Source organism: Oncorhynchus nerka, linkage group LG15 (genome assembly GCF_034236695.1).
Source record: "Oncorhynchus nerka isolate Pitt River linkage group LG15, Oner_Uvic_2.0, whole genome shotgun sequence".
In the NCBI taxonomy this organism is placed as follows: domain Eukaryota; kingdom Metazoa; phylum Chordata; class Actinopteri; order Salmoniformes; family Salmonidae; genus Oncorhynchus; species Oncorhynchus nerka.
In genome coordinates this window covers 74,641,143-74,663,408 of record NC_088410.1, presented here as the reverse complement: position 1 = coordinate 74,663,408, position 22,266 = coordinate 74,641,143, and the positions used below count along the sequence as shown (strand labels likewise).

General features: G+C 42.6%; 1 protein-coding gene across 2 annotated transcripts in view; it reads right to left on the bottom strand.

Annotated features, from left to right (window-relative positions):
- The window catches only part of LOC115143304 (calcium/calmodulin-dependent protein kinase type 1-like), a 55,071-nt gene that overhangs the window by 25,079 nt on the left and 7,726 nt on the right, over positions 1–22,266 (bottom strand). For both annotated transcript variants that reach the window (XM_029683565.2, XM_065001900.1), the window contains exon 2: positions 21,932–22,045. In XM_029683565.2, coding sequence (XP_029539425.1) covers positions 21,932–22,017 — 86 coding nt within the window. In that variant the 5' untranslated portion in view covers positions 22,018–22,045. The remainder of the gene's footprint in view (positions 1–21,931; positions 22,046–22,266) is intronic.

Here is a 22,266-nt window from a genome sequence, read left to right as displayed (position 1 = left end):
TAAACAACCAAGGTATCTGCACTCATCCTTTCTCCTTCTCTCTCTCACACACTTATCCAACCCTCTCCTACTTTCTAGCACATCCCTCTCTCATGTGCACAAGTGACTATTTCTATCACCCTTTCTCGGTTTCTCTCCCTCAGGTTCTCTCACACTCCATTTCCCTTTCTCTCTATCAGATGTTAGTCATCTGTAAACCAAATATGATGGAGTCAACAGCAAATGCAAACAGATTGAGTCGAAGCTGAAGTACTTGCTGTGGTTTTGCATAGGTGCATTATTTTCTCTAATGATTAGACAAATCATAATGAGACGCACAAAAACCAGGAAGAGAAGATGATAGATGAAAAGTGAGAAAAAGAAACGGGGAAATATTGAGATAGTGGTGGAGAAACAAGGGAGAAGATACACTATATCAAGTTTGTGTGTGTCAAATCAAATTTTATTTGTCACATGAGATGAATACAACAGGTATACAACAGGTATTTCACCTTACAGTGAAATGCTTACTCACAAGACCTTAAACCAACAATGCAGTTTTAAGAAAAAACCTGAAAAAATAAGAAATATAGTAAATAATTAAAGAGCAGCAGTAAAATAACAGTAGCGAGGCTATATACAGGGTCAATGTGAGTCAATGTGCGGGGGCACCGGTTAGTCGAGGTAATTGAAGTAATATATACATGTGGGTAGAGTTATTAAAATGACGTATGCATAGATAATAACAGAGAGTAGCGGCAGCGTAAGCGGGGGGGGGCAATGCAAGTAGCATGGGTAGCCATTTGATTAGATGTTCAGTAGTCTTGTGGTTTGGGTTAGAAGCTGTTTAGAAGCCTCTTGGACAATAGACGTGGCGTTCCGGTACCGCTTGACGTGCGGTAGCAGAGAGAACAGTCTATGACTAGGGTGGCTGGAGACTTTGACCATTTTTGGGGCCTTCCTCTAACACCGCCTGGTATAGAGGTCCTGGATGGCAGGAAGCTTGGGCCGTACGCACTACCTTCTGTAGTGCCTTGCGGTTGGAGGCCATACCAGGCAGTGATGCCACCAGTGCATGCATGTGAATGTGTGCCTGCATGTGTGTGTGAATGCGTATGTGGGTGTGTGTGTTTAAGTGAGCAGAAGAGAGAGAAGAGACAAGATAAAAGGAATGAGAAAAAGAGAGAGTGAGAGATCGAGGGCAGGGAGAGAGGATAGCTCTCTATAGGGTCCAGTACAGTAAATCACAGTGCTGTCTGAGCTGGCTCAGGATAGATAGGGGTTATGTTCTCCTGGCTGGGTCAGTAACTCAGACATGCAGCACAGAGAGCTATGTCAGCACACTGAACCCACAGCCTGAGCTGTAGAGGACAGAGGGAACACTGTCGTGGAGACCTATGGGATGGAGGGATGATAGATAAGTCAGGATGTGGTAGAACAGAGAGTCAGACAGATGGGGGAGCTGGTGGGATAAAGAGCTGGACAGATGGAAGTAATGTATGGAGCAGAGCTGAGGGACAGTGGAGTGGTGGAACAGAAGGAGGGCTAAAGACATGGTGCCATGAACAGGGAGATGGACTCTCATGCTTGTCTGTGTTTGTCCTCTGGAGAGTGTCTCTGGAGAGGGGAAAGACTCATTTGTTCACAAAGAATGTGTACAGACCTACAGATGGGTATGGGCCTACATTGGCACACTCAAAAGAGGGTCAGTGTACTGTTACTTTCATTGTGGGGAACTGAACTTTTTCCCAAGCAGAGATGGAAATATGTGGGTAGGGGAAATGTGGGGTTCAGTATGGAGGGGTATGGAGGGGTGATCTATGGAGGGAGGCTAAGGGAGAGAGTATGGCGGTTAGAGGGGAGCGAGGGGGAGGCTGAATAATTGATGGAGTGAGACACCTCCCTGTGTTTTCCCCATGCTGGGAGAGACAGCTGCTCCCTTGCCTCGACTACCTCCAGGGAGAAAGACTACAACTGCTGTACCTATGAAAGGAGGGCTAGGATAGTTTTGAGGTTTAAAAAGTATGTTGACTTACTATTAAAGGTCCAATGCAAACATTTTTATCTGGATAACAATTTATGGGTAACAATAAGTAACTTGCTTTGATTGATTTAAATTAAAATGGTAAAAAATTCGATTCTTAGCAAAGAGCAATTTCACAAACAAGAATTGTGCTAGGACTGTCTGGGAGTGGTTTAGTGGGAGGGTAAAACTGAAAAGTTGCTGTTATTGGAAGAGATGATTTGGAACACTCTTATTGGTCTACTAACTAATTTACTACATAGTGATGTCACCATGGAATATCAAAACAGGCTGAAATTTCAGGCAGTCTTTTCAAACAGCTCTTACACTAAAAGGGCATCTCTCACTCTCTCTCCAACAATACAAATTAACAGTAAACATTATTACAATATACGGTGTCAGTCCCAGAGGTCGGGTATTCTGCCACTGTGTACTCTCTGATTAGGGCCAAATAGCATTTAGTCTGCTCTGTTTCTTTGCTAATTATTTCCAATGTGTCAAATAATTATCTTTTTGTTTTCTCATGATTTGTTTGGGTCTAATTGTGTTGCTGTCCTGGGGCTCTGTGGGGCCTGTTTGTGTTTGTGAACAGAGCCCCAGGACCAGCTTTCTTAGGGGATTCTTCTCCAGGTTCATTTCTTTGTAGGTGATGGCTTTTTATGGAAGATTTGGGAATCGCTTCCTTTTAGGTGGTTGTAGAATTTAATGGCTCTTTTCTAGATTTTGATCATTTAGGGGGTATCGGCCTAATTCTGCTCTGCATGCATTATTTGGTGTTTTACGTTGTAAACCAAGGATTTTTTCGCAGGATTCGCAGGATTCGCAGGATTCGCAGGATTCTGCATACAGAATTCTTGGTTGGTGAGCGGATCCCAGACCTCACAACCATAAAGGGCAATAGATTCTATAACTGATTCAAGTATTTTTTGCCAGATCCTAATTGGTATGTCAAATTTTATGTTCCTTTTGATAGCCCTAGAAGGCCCTTCTTGCCTTGTCTTTCAGCTCGTTCACAGCTTTGTGGAAGTTACCTGTGGCGCTGAGGTTTAGGCTGAGGCATGTATAGTTTTTTGTGTGCTCTAGGGCTACGGTGTCTAGATGGCATTTGTATTTGTGGTCCTGGCAACTGGACCTTTTTTGGAACACCATTATTTTTGTCTTACTGAGATTTACTGTCAGGGCCTAGGTCTGACAGAATATGTGCAGAAGATCTAGGTGCTGCTGTAGGCCCTCCTTGGTTGGGGACTGAAGCACCAGATCATCAGCAAACAATAGACATTTGATTTCAAATTCTAGTAGGGTGAGGCCGGGTGCTGCAGGCTGTTCTAGTGCCCTCGCCAATTCATTGATATATATGTTGAAGAGGGTGGGGCTAAAGCTGCATCCCTGTCTCACCCCATGGGCCTGTTGAAAGAAATGTGTTTTTGCCAATTTTAACTGCACACTTGATTTTATGATGTTGTATGTTTTCCCCCAACCCCACTTTCCATCAATTTGTATAGCAGACCCTAATGCCAAATTGAGACGAAAGCTTTTTTTAAATCAACAAAGCATGAGAAGACTGCCTTTGTTTTGGTTTGTTTGTGTGCAGGGTGAATATGTGGTCTGTTGTACGGTAATTTGGTAAAAAGCCAATTTGACATTTCCCAGTACATTTTTTTCACTGAGGAAATGTACGAGTCTGCTGTTAATGATAATGCAGATGATTTTCAAGGTTGCTGTTGACACAAGATATTGGGGTCAAATTTGTCCCCACTTTTATGGATTCGGGTCTTTGTTTCCAAATGTTGGGGAAGATGCCAGAGCCAAGGATGATGTTAAAGAGTTTAAGTATAGTCAATTGTGGTCTGTATACTTTATAATTTCATTGAGGATACCATCAACCACACAGGCCTATTTGGGTTGGAGGGTTTGTATTTTGTCCTGTAGTTCATTCAATGTAATTGGAGAATCCAGTGGGTTCTGGAAGTCTTTAATAGTTTATTCTAAGATTTGTATTTGATCAAGTATATGTTTTTGCTATTTGTTCTTTGCAGGGTAGCCTAGTGGTTAGAGCGTTGGACTAGTAACTGAAAGGCTGCAAGTTCAAATCCCCAAGGTACAAATCTGTTGTTCTGCCCCTGAACAGGCAGTTAACCCACTGTTCCTAGGCTGTCATTGAAAATAAGATTTTGTTCTTAACCGACTTGCCTAGTTAAATAAAGGTCAAATAAAAAATAGGTCCCAAAAGATTGTAGAAGTGGTTTACCCATACATCTCTGTTTTGGATATATAACTCTTCGTGTTGTTTATTTAGTGTTTTCCATGGATTCTTCAATTACACTGAGCTGATTTCTGACACGCTGTTCCTTCAATTTCCGTAGTGTTTTTCTATATTGTCTTAGTGATTCACTATAGTGACGACATAGGCTCAGGTTTTCTTGGTCTCTATGTTTTTGGTTGGATAGGTTTCTACATTTTTTTCTTAGGTTTTGCATTCTTCATCAAACTATTTGTCATTGTTGTTAATTTTCTTCGTTTTTATGTTTGAGATTTTTATATTTGATAGGGAAGCTGAGAGGTCAAATATATTGTTTAGGTTTTCTACTGGCAAGTTTACACCTTCACTATTACAGTGGGCATTTTCTAAAGGGAATTTAATTTGTTGTTGCCTAATTGTTTTTTGGTAGGTTTCCACACTACTTTCCTTCCATCTATAGAATGTCTTAATATTATTCCGTTCCTTTGGCTTTGATGCCTCATGATTGAGCATTGCTCTGTTCAAGTAGATTGTGATTTTGCTGTGATCTGATAGGGGTGTCAGTGGGCTGACTGTGAACGCTCTGAGAGACTCTGGGTTGAAGTCAGTGATGAAGCAGTCTACAGTACTACTGCCAAGAGATACCTACCATAAGAGTCCCCTCAAAGCCTACCATTTACTATATAAATACCAAGCATGCGACAGAGCTGCAGGAGTTGTGACCTGTTTTTGTTGGTTATGTTGTTGTAGTTGTGCCTAGGGGGGGCATATGGGAGAGGGAATGCTGTCACCACCAGGTAGGTGTTTGTGTCCATGTGCTGAGGGTGTCAGGTTCTTGTCCAGTTCTGGCATTTATGTTGCCACAGTCTAGTACATGTCCCTAGTCCTGAAAATGATTGATTTCCCCCTCCAGGATGGATAAGCTGTCTTCATTCAAGTATGGGGATTCTAGTGGGGTATATAGGTAGCACACCGGAGGAGATTTTTCTCTGTTGAGATCATTTCCTTTTGAATTTCTAGCCAAATCTAAAATATACCTGTTTTGATTAATTTAATACAAGGAGTTAGGTCTGCTCTATACCACATTAGCATACCCCCCAAGTCCCTTCCCTGTTTCACACCTGGTAGTTTGGTGGATGGGACTACCATCTCTTTGTAACCTAGAGGGAAAGCAGTGTGTCCATCTCCTCTATACTATGTTTCTTGTAGGATGACAATGTCTGTATTTCTGATTTCATTGGTGAAGTCCAGGTTCCAGCTCTTTAGGCCAAAGACAGATTACTTCAGGCCTTGGATATTCCAGGATGACATAGTGAAGTCGTTGTGTTCCATAAAGTGTCCAATGTTATTAGTCATTTAGTTTGGCCTCAGACCAGTAAGTGTGAGCAGAGCCTGTTGAGCATCTGGTACATGCCATTGGCTTAGGCTAGTATAAGAGTGGGGGTTGGGCCTGTTTGCCTGCTCCCGGCCTAGGCGTATGTGTGACTTTCATGTTGAGGCCCTCTTTGCAGGATTGGGGGGAATGGGGTGGGCAGGAAGGGTATAGGTCTGATCTGAGGGGCCTAAATGGGGTGTGGGCATGGTTGACTTGATGGGTGGATATGGCTGGTGGTGCTGTGGTCTGGATGTAGGTCCTCTCGGTGTGGGTCCTCTGTGTTGGTTGGTGGGGGTGGTGTCTATTGATCTGTTGCTCTTGTGTGAGGTGCTGTGGCTGCGATTGAGAGTAATGTCCTTTTGGGTCCGTGCGAAGGTGGGCACTGCTGCCTTGTATAGGTGGACCTCGTCATAAAGGCTGTTCAAGTCTAGAGTGGAGTGGTGGGCATGGTAAACATTTGGTTTTGAGGCATAGTCATAGGAAATACTTTTACCTGCTGTATGGTAGCAGGGTGGAAGTATTGTCGTGGTAGCAGGGTGGAGATAACCGTTAGGGATAGTAGAAGGTTTTTCAATCAATCAGTCCCTTGAGTGCTGTGGCCACCCTTTCCTGTTGTGCTCTCAGGTCTTTCGTGCCTGTGTGTATTATTATGTGGCTGGGTGACCCTAGTTGGTTCTCAGACAGAAGGTCTAGGGCAAGCTGGGTGTTTGGACACCAGAGATTAGACACTATATTTGGGAAATGTTTATTTTCTTGTATATATTTCCCGTTTGTGTCCATAAGGAGTACAATCTGTGGCTTGTGTATGTCCTCAGTGGGTGTGAGGGGGGGGGGGGGGTTTCAGGAGGACTATCAGGGTGGCTGACGGGGGGTTCAGAGGGGGTAGGATCCCCTGGGCTTGGGGTTCTTCATTTATCTGTCCTGCTGTGATGTCGAGGCTATGGTCAGGGGCTGAGGTGGGCTGTTCTGCTGGCTTCTCTGCGGGGATGGTCAGCTCTCTAATTGGTGGTTCTCTGTCACACACCATCACCCTCACCCCCATCAGTCTGTCCTTTCCTCTAATGCTCTGTTCTTCTCCTGCCTCTGCTCCTGCCTCTGCTCTTTCTCCTGTTGATGTTGTCTCACCACATTCCAGAGTGCAGATATGTCTCTCTCCACCTCCAGCTCTCCGGGTCTGGTTGAATCTATCCTTCATTTCAATGAGGGAGTAGTACTACTCTATGCTGGGAGGTTGACTTTCCGCTTGGGGTTGCTCGTCTGTGGGATTGGATAATGAAGAGGTCTGGTCTGACACGCTCGAGGTGGGGTTATCTATCTCAAGAGAGAGCTTATCCTGCTGAGCTCTCTTTGATTATGTGAAAGTCCACAATGTGGTTGCCCTGTACCATTACTGTTTCAGAATTGTACAGGTTAACATTGGCTGACTAAGAGTCATCATTGTCTAATATCCTGAGTTTCCATCGCTAACACCCCCCTCTTAACAGATTGGTAGTGTGTAAATATAGCACTGCGCCATGCCAGGGGATGGTCTGCGTGGAAGATTAAGTTCCATTTTTATAATAAACAGCAAAAAGTATGCCTTGATTTTCCATAAGGAGGTTAATTTGTACTCTTCTCTCCTCATTTTTTACATCCAGTTAGGCTGTGAAATTCTCCTGGCTGTGAAACTCTCCTGCTATTGTTGGGCTCAAGGGCTTTGACATCTCTCAATCCACACCTCAGTGCTAATTGAAGATGCAGTCTGATACAGTTGAAGTCGGAAGTTTACTTACACCTCAGCCAAATACATTTAAACTCAGTTTTTCACAATTTCACAGTTAATCCTAGTAAAAATTCCCTATCTTAGGTCAGTTAGGATTATCACTTTATTTTAGGAATGTGAAATGTCAGAATTATAGTTGGGAGAATGATTTATTTCAGCTTTGATTTCTTTCATCACATTCCCAGTGGGTCAGAAGTTTTCATACACTCAATTAGTATTTGGTAGCATTGCCTTAAATTATTTAACTTGGGTCAAACGTTTCAGGTAGCCTTCCACAAGCTTCCCACAATAAGTTTGGTGAATTTTGGCCCATTACTCCTGACAGAGCTGGTGTAACTGAGTCAGGTTTGTAGGCCTCCTTGCTCGCACAAATTTTCTATAGGATTGAGGTCAGGGCTTTGTGATGGCCACTCCAATAGCTTGACTTTGTTGTCCCTAAGCCATTTTGCCACAACTTTGGAAGTATGCTTGGGGTCATTGTACATTTGGAAGACCCATTTGCGACCAAGCTTTAACTTCCTGACTGATGTCTTGAGATGTTGCTTCAATATATCCACATAATTTTCCTCCCTCATGATGCCATCTATTTTGTGAAGTGCACCAGTCCCTCCTGCAGCAAAGCACCCCCACAACATGATGCTGCCACCCTTGTGCTTCACGGTTGGGATGGTGTTCTTTGGCTTGCAAACCTCTCCCTTTTTCCTCCAAACATAACGATGGTCATTATGGCCAAACACTTATATTTTTGTTTCATCAGACCAGAGGACATTTCTCCAAAAAGTACAATCTTACGATCTTTGTCCCCATGTGCAGTTGCAAACCGTAGTGTGGCTTTTTTATGGTTGTTTTGGAGCAATGACTTCTTCCTTGCTGAATGGCCTTTCAGGTTATGTCAATATATGACTCATTTACTGTGGATAATATATACTTTTGTATCTGTTTCCTCCAGCATCTTCACAAGGTCCTTTGCTGTTGTTCTGGGATTGATTTGCACTTTTCGAACCAAAGTACGGTCATCTCTAGGAGACAGAACGCGTCTTCTTTCTGAGCGGTATGACGGCTGCGTGATCCCATGGTGTTTATACTTGCATACTATTGTTTGTACAGATGAACATGGTACCTTCAGTCATTTGGAAATTGCTCCCAAGGAGGAACCAGACTTGAAACATTTATTTTTCTAAGGTATTGTATAATTTCTTTAGATTCTCCCATGATGTCAAGCAAAGAGGCACTGAGTTTGAAGGTAGGCCTTGAAATACATCCCCAGATACACCTCCAATTAATCATTTTCTGGAATGTCCCAAGCTGTTTAAAGGCACAGCTGTTTAAAGGCCGTAGACAGGGTGAGGGTACAAGCGCCAGTGGGGGAAATAGAGGTCAACGTGCAGGGGGTAATGAGATGCAGATGCAGGCCTAGTCATGCCAGGGATGGTGGTGTAAATGAGGCTGGGCCTAGTCATGCAAGAGATGGTGGTGTAGATGAAGCTGGGTCTAGTCATGCTATGGATGGTGGGTTAGCTGAGGCTGGGTCTAGTCAGGCTAGAGATGATGTGGTAGCGGAGGCTGGGTCTAGTCAAGCTAGAGATGGTGGGGTAGCGGAGGCTGGGTCTAGTCAGGCTAGAGATGGTGGGGTAGCGGAGGCTGGGTCTAGTCAGGCTAGAGATGATGTGGTAGTGGAGGCTGGGTCTAGTCAGGCTAGAGATGGTGGGGTAGCGGAGGCTGGGTCTAGTCAGGCTAGAGATGGTGGGGTAGCTGAGGCTGGGCCTAGTTATGCTATGGGTGGTTGTGTAGATGATGCTGTGCCTAGTCATGCTATGGAGGGTGGTGTAGATGAGGATGGGTCTAGTCAGGTTATGCTAGTGGATGAGGAAAGTATAGTGGGGAAGTGTAAGAGACTAGGGGGGAGGAGGAGGGTGTCAAGCGGAAAAGGAAAAAGGGTGTGGTCAAAGGCACAATGGAAACTTTGCCTGTTGCTGTGGGCAATGCCCTGACCAGAGAGGAAGGGCAGGTTGTCAGAATGGGAGATAGAGATGAGGAGGAAAGTGTGTGAGGAAGAGGATGAGGAGTTATTTTTTCAGACTCCTCTTCAATGGGCCCGGAGCTGACAGCCAGTCAAGCAGAGGGGTCAAAGTACACATTGAGAGAACTGACAAGGTTCCTGAATGAGACTAACGAGAAAAAAGTTCATCTTGAGGCTTTTTTTTCAGTTTCGGTAAAGAAAGACAAAAAGTCAAAGTCTCTCTCTCTCTCATTGGACAAAATGAGTATAGTAAATCCAATCCTATAGTAAATCCAATGGATTTGAAAAGATTTTCCGCTGGAAAATGGAAGATGAAGCGTTAAGAACAATGTAGGACATCTCAGAAAGACAGGAGGAGGAGTGGAGCCCAGAGTTTCCCTATTTCAAAGAGGTGGTTGATCCATCATTCTGAGGTCTGCGACCTCTGAAGTGGCCTGCTTGTCCAGTGGGACAACTGCCCTGTGTCCAAGAGAACAGGCAGATCACTGGCCCTGACTAGGGAATGAAAAATAGCTATGGACTTAATTCCACTACAACCAAATACTGCAACAAAACAATAAACACATGTTATTGATTTAATATGCAGCCAATATTATGAAGGTATTGAGGAAACAATGTCTCCATGTCTGTCCGTGTCCATAACAGGCACAATATGCTGAGCTGGTGTTCTCAGGCTTTTCAGGCATTTCTCAGAGCCTACAGGCTTTTCTCAGAGCCTTACTCTCTCTCTCTCTCTCACACACACACACACAGACAAAGACGACACAGACACACAGAAACAATCCCAGAAATAGCAGCCAGTGAGAGACAGAGCACACTGGGCCACCATTAAATGTCAACACTGGGGAACGTTGATCCATTAGCCCTATTGATTTTAGATTATTCCAGTGCTTTCCCCATCTCCCCCTCTCCTCTCCTCTTTCCCCTCTCCTCATCCCACACCCCCTTTCCCTGCTTTGCAAGGCATTCTGGGATTGCACATAATAACTGTATTGAAGGGCTGTAAAGTATTTTCCTCCAGAGGCCTGTGCTTACTGCCGAGGCCCGGACTGTCCTTGCAATGTATTACTAGGCCATTTAGAAGTCAAAATAGCACTGGCAAAGGCGATTGTATATTATGAACAGTTTGTTGAGAAACCCCAGTCTACCCAAAGGTCACTGAGAGTGTTGGAACACACCCAGGACTGCCCTGTTCCCTGGACACAGCTATGGACTTTTAAAAGAGAACCACTACTACACAGTACAATCTAAGCAAGGAGAGTGATGCTGGTTAGGAAGTGCTATGTAGTCAGTGGGCCCAGTGTGAGCAATAGACTGATAAATAGTCAAACAATAACAACAATGAAAGATACACAGCTATTAAAATATCAACACATGCCAAAAACATAATCAACCAAGACATTCTGCCAACAAATTCAAATGGCGATTAACTAATCAAATTTGCTCAAGGCGTAGTCAAATATTCCTCTTTGGAAAATTACCAGTGGGCTCTAAACATTCACAGTTATTTTGTGTGTGCACGTGTATGTGTGTGTTAGTGTGCTTCTATTTCCATTGAACCCTTGCCTATCATACTTGTCTATTTCACCCTACATACAGTCTGTCTGTCAGCTATGGAAATGATCAATATGTGTTTTAATGTTTCACTGCCCCCATCAGCCTGCACAGTGGAGCTCCCATTTCAGCTTCACAACACACTCCAGGGCCCAGTGGCATAGAAACCCCAGTGTGAAAACTGCTACTGATTATGAGGCACTTGGGGAGAAGAGAGTCAAAATGGAGCTGGATTTCAAATAGGATAGTTAAGAGGCAGCTAGGGATATGAGCTAAAATAAAGCTGTGTTTGGGGAAGATGAAAGAGAGATAAAAGCTGAGGACATCGATGGAAGGACAGATAAAGAAACAACAGCAAAGATTAAGATAAGGAGCACGGAAGAAAGGAAAAGAGAGAGATGAACATAGTGAGGGGGAGAGGATTTGAGTTGATTGCAGTGGCAGTGATGTTGACTGTGTGTGCATCATTAATCCAGATCTGTTTCAATTACAGACACACATGCAGAAGCAGGACACACACACACACACACAATGATAGCAACAGTCTGGGATGTTTATCATAGGGCTCATAGCCCAAAAAAAGGTCTTCTTCAATGTGTCTCTGAAAAAGTCACCTTCAAAAAGTCACTACATGAAGTCTCACATTCATTAACCAGGAGTACATTCTGTAGTCTGTCCAAAAATATTTACTTAGAGACTCATTACATCCTTAACAAATAGAGGCACATCAGCCCTGTGTCAGTACAGGACAAGGTAGTGAGTAGAAAAAAGGTTCTCCCCAAGATGCCTCAGCCTCTCTCTGTGTGACAGAATACACCATAGGGTAGACGAGGGCCAAAATTTGAATTTCAATTCATTAAATGGTTTGTCATTAGAGTGCTTCATTACTATGAATGAGAAAATAGTGGATACATAAATTCATTGTACTTGTTAGAGGCAGATTGATCCGTCAGCTATTGTGCTGTGGAGTAGAGCTGAATAAGATGAAAACACAGGCGAGGACACAAGCTTAGGCCGTGATCAGAGAACGTCTGCTACGAAGAGATGGCATGAGGGGGTGGAGGGTGGGATGGGAGTCGTGTGGACAGGGGACTACATGGTGAACTCCACACATGAACAGACACACACACACAGATTCTTCCCTCATAAGGCCTAGTCGTGACAGAATGTCAGAGGGAGGCTCCAGGAATTTAGCCCTGCTCCCACATTCAACAGTGTATACAATGAGGGGACTTAATCGCCCCTCACAATGCTCACACATTCACAGGCCAGGATTATTAATAGCAGATAAAGACGTTGTTTCCATAGTGACTGTTAGAGTCCATATGGAAAGTGTCTCCTCCAGTTGCCAAGACAACCAGCCAACGGTGAACTTGCAGCTGAGCGATCTGGTGAGCCGGTGATCTTTCCATAAACAGGTGTGGACAACAACTGGCAGACCATGGGATATGGGGGAAAGAAAACATATCGAACACATTCCTAACAAAGGGATCTGAGAGAAAAGGTGGTTTACCATGTAAATGGTGTTTACACAAAATGTTTGACAAACATCACAATGATAGGAATGAGACAAGCACTGTGGTAGGTTTATCCCAATCAAATACAGACTGGCTTATACATACACCAACACAGGAGCCTGGTAAGGTATCATTGGGCTACATTATGTAAAGCGTGTTATGGATGATGTTTAAATCCTCACTAAGAATAATCCATGTGTGTACTTAATAGGCACTTCATATAATGTATGTGTGTCTAATGTAAGTGCACCTTAGATACACATCCTGTATCATTTAAAGAGTTCATTGTTAAGTGTTACTGTAAATAAGATTTTGTTCTTAACTGACTTGGCTAGTTAAATAAAGGTTACATTAAAAATAAAATAAAATGTTTTACTCTTTGCACAAAATAGAGTAGGCTCAAGCCAGAACTGACAGAAGCTATGAATGTAAAGTAAAAACAAAAAATGTCAAGAGACAAGCAGCATAGAGACAACATAATCCCAGGTAAATTCACTTCAAATGCACGCAAAGACAGGCGTTAGTTTGAGAGCCTCCCTAAGGGCTTGGGGAATAGTTGGTAAGAGAATAGCACTGTTTGGTACACAAAAGCCTTTTAAACACCTCCACTGAACAATCGGTTTAGCCTGATTCCATTATCCAGGCACCAGGAAGAGATCAGAACAGAGTAGTCAGCAGTCTGAAGACAGGCTGGGCCAGAGACAAATACCTGAGAACCAAAAAGAATCACAATAAAGTTCCTTACAACGCCTACTACTGGGGAATTGAGCGTGAAATCCTCTGACCTAAATGTTAAAGAAATAACCAGCGCACTCTGACCATTAGGGTGTGTATCTGTTAACCACTCATTTATGTCAATAAAAAGTTAAAAAACATTGTAAAAAAAAAAAACTCCTTACATCAGACACACACACACACACACACACACACACACACATACACACACACAGGGAACAATATTCTCATCATTGGTATTGAGAGGGGGAACAGAGCCACCTATCTATCCACCACTCAGGGCTAAATGAAGAGAGTAGACCCTGTTGAAAGGCCCTGTCGACTGGATTAGTCAACGCTTTGGTGTAGAAGGCAGACCCCTCGAACCTAAACACAAAGTGGTTGAAAGGAATGGCTTCATGAAGCTACAACTGGCACTGACACAGGCACTACTCTGATGGAGCTACAGCTGGCCTCCTGCATGTATCTCATGCAAACTCCTGGCTCTTCTCTCTGTTTGCTTCTTGTACATGCTAGACATTTAGTCTCTTTCAACCTTTCATTCCTCTTTACCAATGACCTGACCTAAGCGAAGATATGGATATAATATTTATAATTTTATCTCACTTGACACTGTACTGCAAGGCCTTCTTAATATAAAGTTCCTCACTAGAACTGGCTCCTGCATGAATATAGTTTGTCTCTCCTGTAACTTCTGGTTCCTGCCGGTCTCTCTCTTCCATGCTGTCAGGGAAAGGGCACCAGGGCCCCTCTGTTAACTACTTCCTGGGTCAGGGGTCAGTGGACACGTCGACACACTGAGCAGGCAAACAACATCACGGAAGAATACAAAATAAATATAAATAAATTAAATTATTATTATTATTATTAGGATAAATGTTATCCTCCACCAGGGACTACAGCGCCTTCAGAAAGTATTCATACCCCTTGACTTATTCCCCATTTTGTTATGTTACAGCCTGAATTCAAAAAAATTTCTACACACATGGTGAAATCCCAGAGCGGTTTCAAATCAAATTTTATTTGTCACATGCGCCAATTACAACAGGTGTAGGTAGACCTTACCGTGAAATGTTTACTTACAAGCCCTTAACCAACAATGCAGTTCAAGAAATAGAGTTAAGAAAATGTTTACTAAATAAAATAAAATAAAAAATAAATAAAAATCTAAATGTAACACAAGAAAATGTCACAACAATAAGGAGGCTATATACAGGGGGGTACCAGTACCGAGTCAATGTGCAGGGGTACAGGTTAGTCGAGGTCATTTGTAAAGTGACTATGCACAGAAAATAAACAGCAAGTAGCAGCAGTGTAAAAACAAGGGGGGTCAATGTAAATACTCCGGGTGGGCATTTGATTAATTGTTCAGCAGTGTTATGGCTTGAGGATCGGAGCTGTTAAGGGGCCTGTTGATTCTGGACTTGGCGCTCTGGTACCGCTTGCCGTGCAGAAGCAGAGAGAGAAGTCTATGATGACTGCAGTCTTTGACCATTTTTTGGGCCTTCCTCTGACACCGCCTAGTATATAGATCCTGGATGTCAGGAAGCTTGGCCGCAGTGATGTACCGGGCCGTACGCACTACCCTCTGTAGCGCCTTACAGTCAGATGCCAAGCAGTTGCCATAGCAGGAGGAGGTGCAACCGGTCAGGATGTTCTCGATTGTGCAGCTATAGAACTTTTTGAGGATCTGGGGACCCATGACAAACCTTTTCAGTCTCCTGAGGAGGAACAGGTTTTGTCGTGCCCTCTTCACGACTGTCTTGGTGTGTTTGGACCATGATAGTTTTTTGGTGATTTGGACACCAAGGAACATGAAACTCTCGACCCGCTCCACTTCAGCCCTGTTGATGTTAATGGGGGCTTGTTCGGACTTCCTTTTCGTATAGTTCACGATCAGCTCCTTTGTCTTGCTCACATTGAGGGAGAGGTTGTTGTCCTGGCACCACACTGCCAGGTCTCTAACCTCCTACCTATAGGCTGTCTCATCGTTGTCGTTGATCAGGCCTACCACTGTTGTGTCGTCAGCAAACTTAATGATAGTGTTGGAGTCGTGCCTGGCCACTCAGTCGTGGGTGAACAGGGAGTACAGGAGGAGACTAAGCACGCACCCCTGAGAGACCCCAGTGTTGAGGATCAGCGTGGCAGATGTGTTGTTGCCTACCCTTACCACCTGGAGGCGGCCCATCAGGGAGTCCAGGATCCAGTTGCAGAGGGAGGTGTTTTGTCCTAGGGTCCATAGCTTAGTTATGAGATTTGCTGAGCTGTAGTCAATGAACAGCATTCCAACATAGGTGTTCCTTTTATCCAGGAGGGAAAGGGCAGTGTGGAGTGTGATTGAGATCATCTGTGGATCTGTTGGGGCGGAATGCAAATTGGAGTGGGTTTAGGGTTTCCTTCATGATGGTGTTGATGTGAGCCATTACCAGCCCTTCAAAGCACTTCATGGCTACTGACGTGATTGCTACAGGGCGGTAATCATTTAGGCAGGTTACCTTCACTTTCTTTGGCACAGGGACTATGGTGGTCTATTTGAAACATGTAGGTATTACAGACTAGGTCCGGGAGAGCTTGAACATGTCAGTGAAGACTCTTGCCAGTTGGTCCACGCATGCTTTGAGTACACGTCCTGGTAATCCATTTGGCCCTGCAGCTTTGAGAATGTTGACCTGTTTAAAGGTCTTGCTCACATTGGCTATGGACAGCGTGATCACACAGTTGTCTGCAACAACTGGTGCTATCATGCATGCTTCAGTGTTGCTTGCCTCGAAGCAAGCATAAAAGGCATTTAGCTCGTATTAGTGTCCCGCTCTTTAACCTCTTAAGTCGACCCTCTACTTTTTTGAACATTTTGTTAAAAATCGCGCAACATTTCAGCGCCCTGCTACTCATGCCAGGAATATAGTACGTTCATATGGTTAGAATGTGTGGATAGGAAACCGTCGGACGTTTTTAAAACTGGTTAAATCACGACTGTGGCTATAACATAACGTGCGTTACATCGGAAAGCGCAGGAAAACCTGATCACAGAAAATGGAAATAAATATCCTTGCGCCACTTCCAGCAATTGTTAACAGTGAGCCGAATTAGATAAGACCGAGCATTCAACTCCCACAGCATCCCCATGTTGTCTAGAGTCTTGTGAATTGAATCATCTTTGATTCTTGGTTGAACCGAAACAGGGGCACCACTTACCTCCGGTCTCCGCCCAGATCATTCCGGAAGAGCTCTCTCGTGAAATTTTTTCCAAGACGACAGCTAATGATTTTTACATCGCCTAAGGATGATTTTTATCACTTATTAAGGTTTACTAATACCTAAAGTAGCATTACAAACGTATTTCGAAGTGTTTTGTGAAAGTTTATCGTCTACTTTTTGAATTTTAAAAAATGACGTTACGTTGTGAAATCGCTGTTTTTTTCGTTTATCACACAGTCTACATATAACGATATCTTGGCTTTATATGGCCCGATTTAATCGAAATAAAGACCCAATAGTGTTTATGGGACATCTAGGAGTGCCAACAAAGAAGATGGTGAAAGGTAATGACTGTTTTCTATTTTATTGTGCGGTTTGTGTAACGCCGAAATGCTAATTATTTTGTTTACGTCCCCTGCTGTGCTTTTGTGTTGTAGTGTATTGGTGCATGCTATCAGATAATAGCTTCTCATGCTGTCGCCGAAAAGCATTTTAAAAATCTGACTTGTTGCCTGGATTCACAACGAGTGTAGCTTTAATTTGATACCCTGCATGTGTATTTTAATGAACTTTTGAGTTTTAACTAATACTATTAGCATTTAGCGTAGCGCATTTGCATTTCCAGAGCTCTAGTTGGGACGCAAGCGTCCCAAGTAGAAGCAAGAGGTTAAAAGCAGCAGCTCTAGCCTTTAGCTCGGTGCAGATGTTGCCTGTAATCCATGGCTTCTGGTTGGGATATGTAAGTACGGTCACTGTGGGACGGTTTCCTTCCTCTCCGGCAACTGAGTTAGGAGGGAGGCCTGTATCTTTGTAGTGACCCACCATCCAAAGTGTAATTAATCTCTCTAGGGTATGTGGGACGCTAGCGTCCCATCTGGCCAACATCCAGTGAGGTTGCAGAGCGCCAAATTCAATTACAGAAATGCTCATTATAAAAATTCAGAAAACAAAACAAATTTTACATAGGTTTAAAGATTAACTTCTTGTTAAACCAACCACAGTGTCATATTTAGAAAATGCTTTTCGGCGAAAGCATACCTAGCCCAGAACAGACCTAGCCCAGAACATAGCCCAGTTGACAAATTATTACAAACAGTAACCAGCCAAGCAGAAGCGTTACAAAACTCAGAAATAGAGATAAAATTAATCCCTTACCTTTGATGATCTTCATATGGTGGAAATCAGAAGACATTTTCAATAAATGTTCCTTTTGTTCAATGAAGTCTCTTTATATCCAAAAGCCTCCGCTTTGTTAGCTCGTTTTCTTCAGTAATCCACAGGCTCAAACTCAGTCAAAACAATCAGACAAAAAAATCCTAATTGTATCCGTAAAGTTCATAGAAATATGTCAAACGATGTTTATATTCAATCCTCAGGTTGTTTTTTAGCCTAAATGATCTATAATATTTCAACCGGACAATAACGTTGTCAATATAAAAGGTATACAAGAAATGCACATGCGCCTGAAAAAACTTGGCGTCACGTTAGAGTCCACTCGTTCAGACTGGTCTTACTCCGTCATTTATAAGAATACAAGCCTGAAACGATTTCTAAAGACTGTTGACATCTAGTGGAAGGCATGGGAACTTCAAATTGAGTCCTAAGTCAATGGATACTGTAATGGTATTGAATAGAAAACTACAAAACCAAAAAAAACTACTTTCTGGATGGATTTTTCTCAGGTTTTCGCCTGCTAAATCAGTTCTGTTATACTCACAGGCACTATTTTAACAGTTTTGGAAATGTTAGAGTGTTTTCTATCCAAATCTACCAGTTATATGCATATCATATCGTCTGGGCCCGAGTAGCAGGCCGTTTAATTTGGGCATGCTTTTCATTTAAAAATTCTGAATGCTGCCCCCTACACGAGAGAGTTTAACAACTTCACCATGCTCAAAGGTTCATTCAATGTCTCCATTTTTTGTACCCATCTACCAATGGGTGCCCTTCATTGTGAGGCATTGGAAAACCTCCCTGGTCTTTGTGGTTGAATTTGCTGTTGAAATTCATTGCTTGACTGAGGCACCGTACAGGTAATTGTATGTGTGGGGTACAGACATAAGGTAGCCATTCAAAAATCATGTTAACCTGTTTGGGATAGGGGGCAGCATTTTCATGTTCGGATGAAAAGCGTGCCCAGAGTAAACTGCCTGCTACTCAGGCCCAGAAGCTAATATATGCATACCATTAGTATATCTGGATAGGAAACACTCCAAACAGTAAAACTGTTTAAATGATGTCTGTGAGTATAACAGAACTCATATGGCAGGCGAAAACCTGAGAAATATCCAACCAGGAAGTGGGAAATCTGTGGTGTGTAGTTTTTCAACTCATTGCCTTTCTAATACAGTATAAATGGGGTCATATTGCACTTCCTAAGGCTTCCACTAGATGTCAACAGTCTTTAGAACCCTGTTTCAGGCTTCTACTGTGAAGGGGGAGAGAATAAGGGCTGTTTCAACCAGGTGTCTGGCAGAAGGCCATGAGCTGGTCACGCACGTGGCCGTGAGAGCGACCTGCATTCCATTGCATTTCTAAAGACAAAGGAAATGTCCAGTTGAAACATTATTGAAGATTTATGATAAAAACATCCTAAAGATTGATTCTATACATCGTTTGACATGTTTCTACGAACTGTAATTGTTACGGATACAGGTATCCTGTGTCTGTGTGTGTGTGTATCCTGTGTTCTTTTCTCTCCTTCTCCCCTCACAGGTGAAAATCATCACTCAGTCACCAATCCAATCATCAATCAGAAGACACACCTCCTCCTGTTTCCTACCCAATCACAGTTCCTTTCCCTTGGTTTTAAAACCCCATCAGTTGTTTGCTCTAGAGCTCAATCGCTCTGTAAATGCCATGTCTGTAGGTATCTGTGGTTCACTCTCTCTTTGTGTATTAACCTCTCTTTTGTTTGAGCACCTCCATAGCACTTTGTCCTCACCTGTGAGTATTGTTTTTGGTTATGGTGTTTGTTTGCTTGTGGGAAAAGGGGAAACCAAGACAAGTCGCCCATGGGCATACACTACCCGTAGGTAGACTTTGTTAAATACACTAGTTAGAACTGGGCGGACCACCCACTGTATTTTTGGTTAGTTAGTTAGCTGTTGTTAAAGTAGGCTAGTCTAGCTTAGGGGTGTTTTTGAAAACGTATTGTTTCTTTCCTTGGGTCCAGCTCAGCCCCTTTTCCTGCTCCTCCCCCCCCTCCATTACCGTGTGTTTTACAATAAACCCTGAGTTTGACGGTAGATTTCAGATGTCTTGGTTATTTCGTTCGCACTTTTACTTTGTCACTATTAGAATTTGCATGAGTTATGTTACGGGTCTCATTACCATCCACCCTAGACTGTCGGGCCAAAATGGATTCGTAACAGTAATATAACTTTTAGGACTTTTCGTCTGAACTTTTGCCTGGACTTGCCCGCGCCTCGTGAGTTTGGATTTGTGAACACGCTAACAAAAAGGAGGTATTTGGACATAAATTATGCACTTTATCGAGCAAAACAAACATTTATTGTTGAACTGGGATTCCTGGGAGTGCATTCTGATGAAGATCATCAAAGGTAAGTGAATATTTATAACGCTATTTCTGACTTTTACTGACTCCACATTATGGCGGGTATTTGTATGGCTTGTTTTTGTGTCTGAGCGCTGTACTCAGCTTTTTTGAAATCCAACACAGGTTGCATTAAGGAGAAGTATATATTTAATTATGTGCATAACACTTGTATCTTTTATGAGTATTTCTATCAATTGATGTGGCTCTCTGCAAATTTGCCGGATGTTTTCGAGGCACAACATTACTGAACAACGCGCTAATGTAAACTTAGATTTTTGGATATAAATATGAACTTCATCGAACAAAACATATATGTATTGTGTAACATGATGTCCTATGAGTGCCATCTGATGAAGATCATCAAAGGTTAGTGATTCATTTTCTCTTTCTGCTTTTTGTGACTCCTCTCTTTGGCTGGAAAATCGCTGTGTTTTTTTGTGACTAGGCTCTGACCTAACATAATTATATGGTGTGCTTTCGCTGTAAAGCCTTTTTGAAAACGGACACGATTTATAGATTAACAAGAAGTTAAGCTTTAATTTAGTGTATTGCACTTGTGAATGTTTTAAAGTTAATAACTAAATATTTATGTTATGTTATAGTTATTATGTAACTTGTTAAGCATATTTTCACTCCTGAACTTATTTAGGCTTGCCATAACAAAGGGGTTGAATATTCATTGACTCAACACATTTCAACTTTTTATTTTGTATTCATTTCTAAAAACATAATTCCACTTTGACATTATGGGGTATTATGTTTAGGCCAGTGACAATCTCAGTTTAATCTATTTTAAATTCAGGATGTAACTTTTTTATTTTTTTATTTTACCTTTATTTTACTAGGCAAGTCAGTTAAGAACAAATTCTTATTTTCAATGAAGGCCTAGGAACAGTGGGTTAACTGCCTGTTCAGGGGCAGAACGACAGATTTGTACCTTGTCAGCTCGGGGATTCGAACCTTTCGGTTACTAGTCCAACACTAGTCCAACACTCTAACCACTAGGCTACCCTGCCGCCCCACATAACTAAATGTGGGAAAAAGTCAAGGGGTGTGAATACTTTCTGAAGGCACTGTATGTCAAAATAGAACAGCTGATGTCAGCTCTGTAAAAAAAAATCTCTATTTTAGCTTGTACTTTCATACTTAATGTGATACAGAATATCTAGCACACCATTGCTGTAATTTCCACTATAATCACATAAAGACATGAAACACAACACACTCTGGAAACTGCATAAAAAGCTAAATATTAAAAGCAAAAGTGTAAAATCCCCCGGGCCGTTTATAATTCAGTGAAAATGCGTGTGACGCGCCAAAGCTCTGCTCGGAGCAGGGCAAGTTATATCATACAGTATATATACCCCAGAGCTGCTGTTAGAATACATTATCAACTGGACCAGACAGACACGTACAAAAGAGACATGAGAGCCTAGACGGACACAAATACACACATGTTCACACGCATGTGCATGCAAGCATGTACCCACGCACGAACACAGGAACACACGCACACACATGCACGCAAGCACACGAACGCACTTGCACACGCAACTAAACAATGTGATCTAAAATCATGGCCAATTTTCCCAATAGGCTAGTAGACCTCAGCATTAATAATGACCACCAATGGGCATATCACCAAGCTAGATTCCTGATCTAAGGGCTTTACGCGAAGACGATATCCCCCAATCACTTTCTACCCACACACTGTCCACTGTGGCCTGCATTAAACAAGACCGTTATACCTAAAGAGGTAGTCATGTCAAACATACAAATTCAATAAGTACAGGTAAAGAAAACATTTACAAATGTCCCTCTGTAGTTATAGTTATAGTTCTGTAGCCTGCAGCTGAATAACACTGGTGAACTCTTCAGGGTGTTCTCATGAGTAGAGGGATGGTAAAAAGGCTCAGACACTCTTGAACCATATTGTCAACAACAAAATTAGATATGATTTCAGCACTTACGTCCCCAGGATCTCCTTGAAGTCGTAGTTTTCTTTCACATCTGATGTTTTCTTCTTCCAGGAATGTCCATCGTCACCCAAAGGCATCTTTCTTTTCTGTCGGTCGGCTACAATACTGGAGAAGAGGAGAGAAACTGATTTTTTTTTAAACAACGGAAAAAACTGTTAAGACAAGACACTCTTTCTGGATAGTTGCATACCCAAATATTTGTCTAGGTATGAGTTGAAATTTAAACGATAAGAGTTCTTTGTGTTTGAGGATAAGATAGAGAATAAAATGTCAAATATATGCTTTATTGCCACATACACTGGATAGGTGCAGTGAAATGTGTTGTT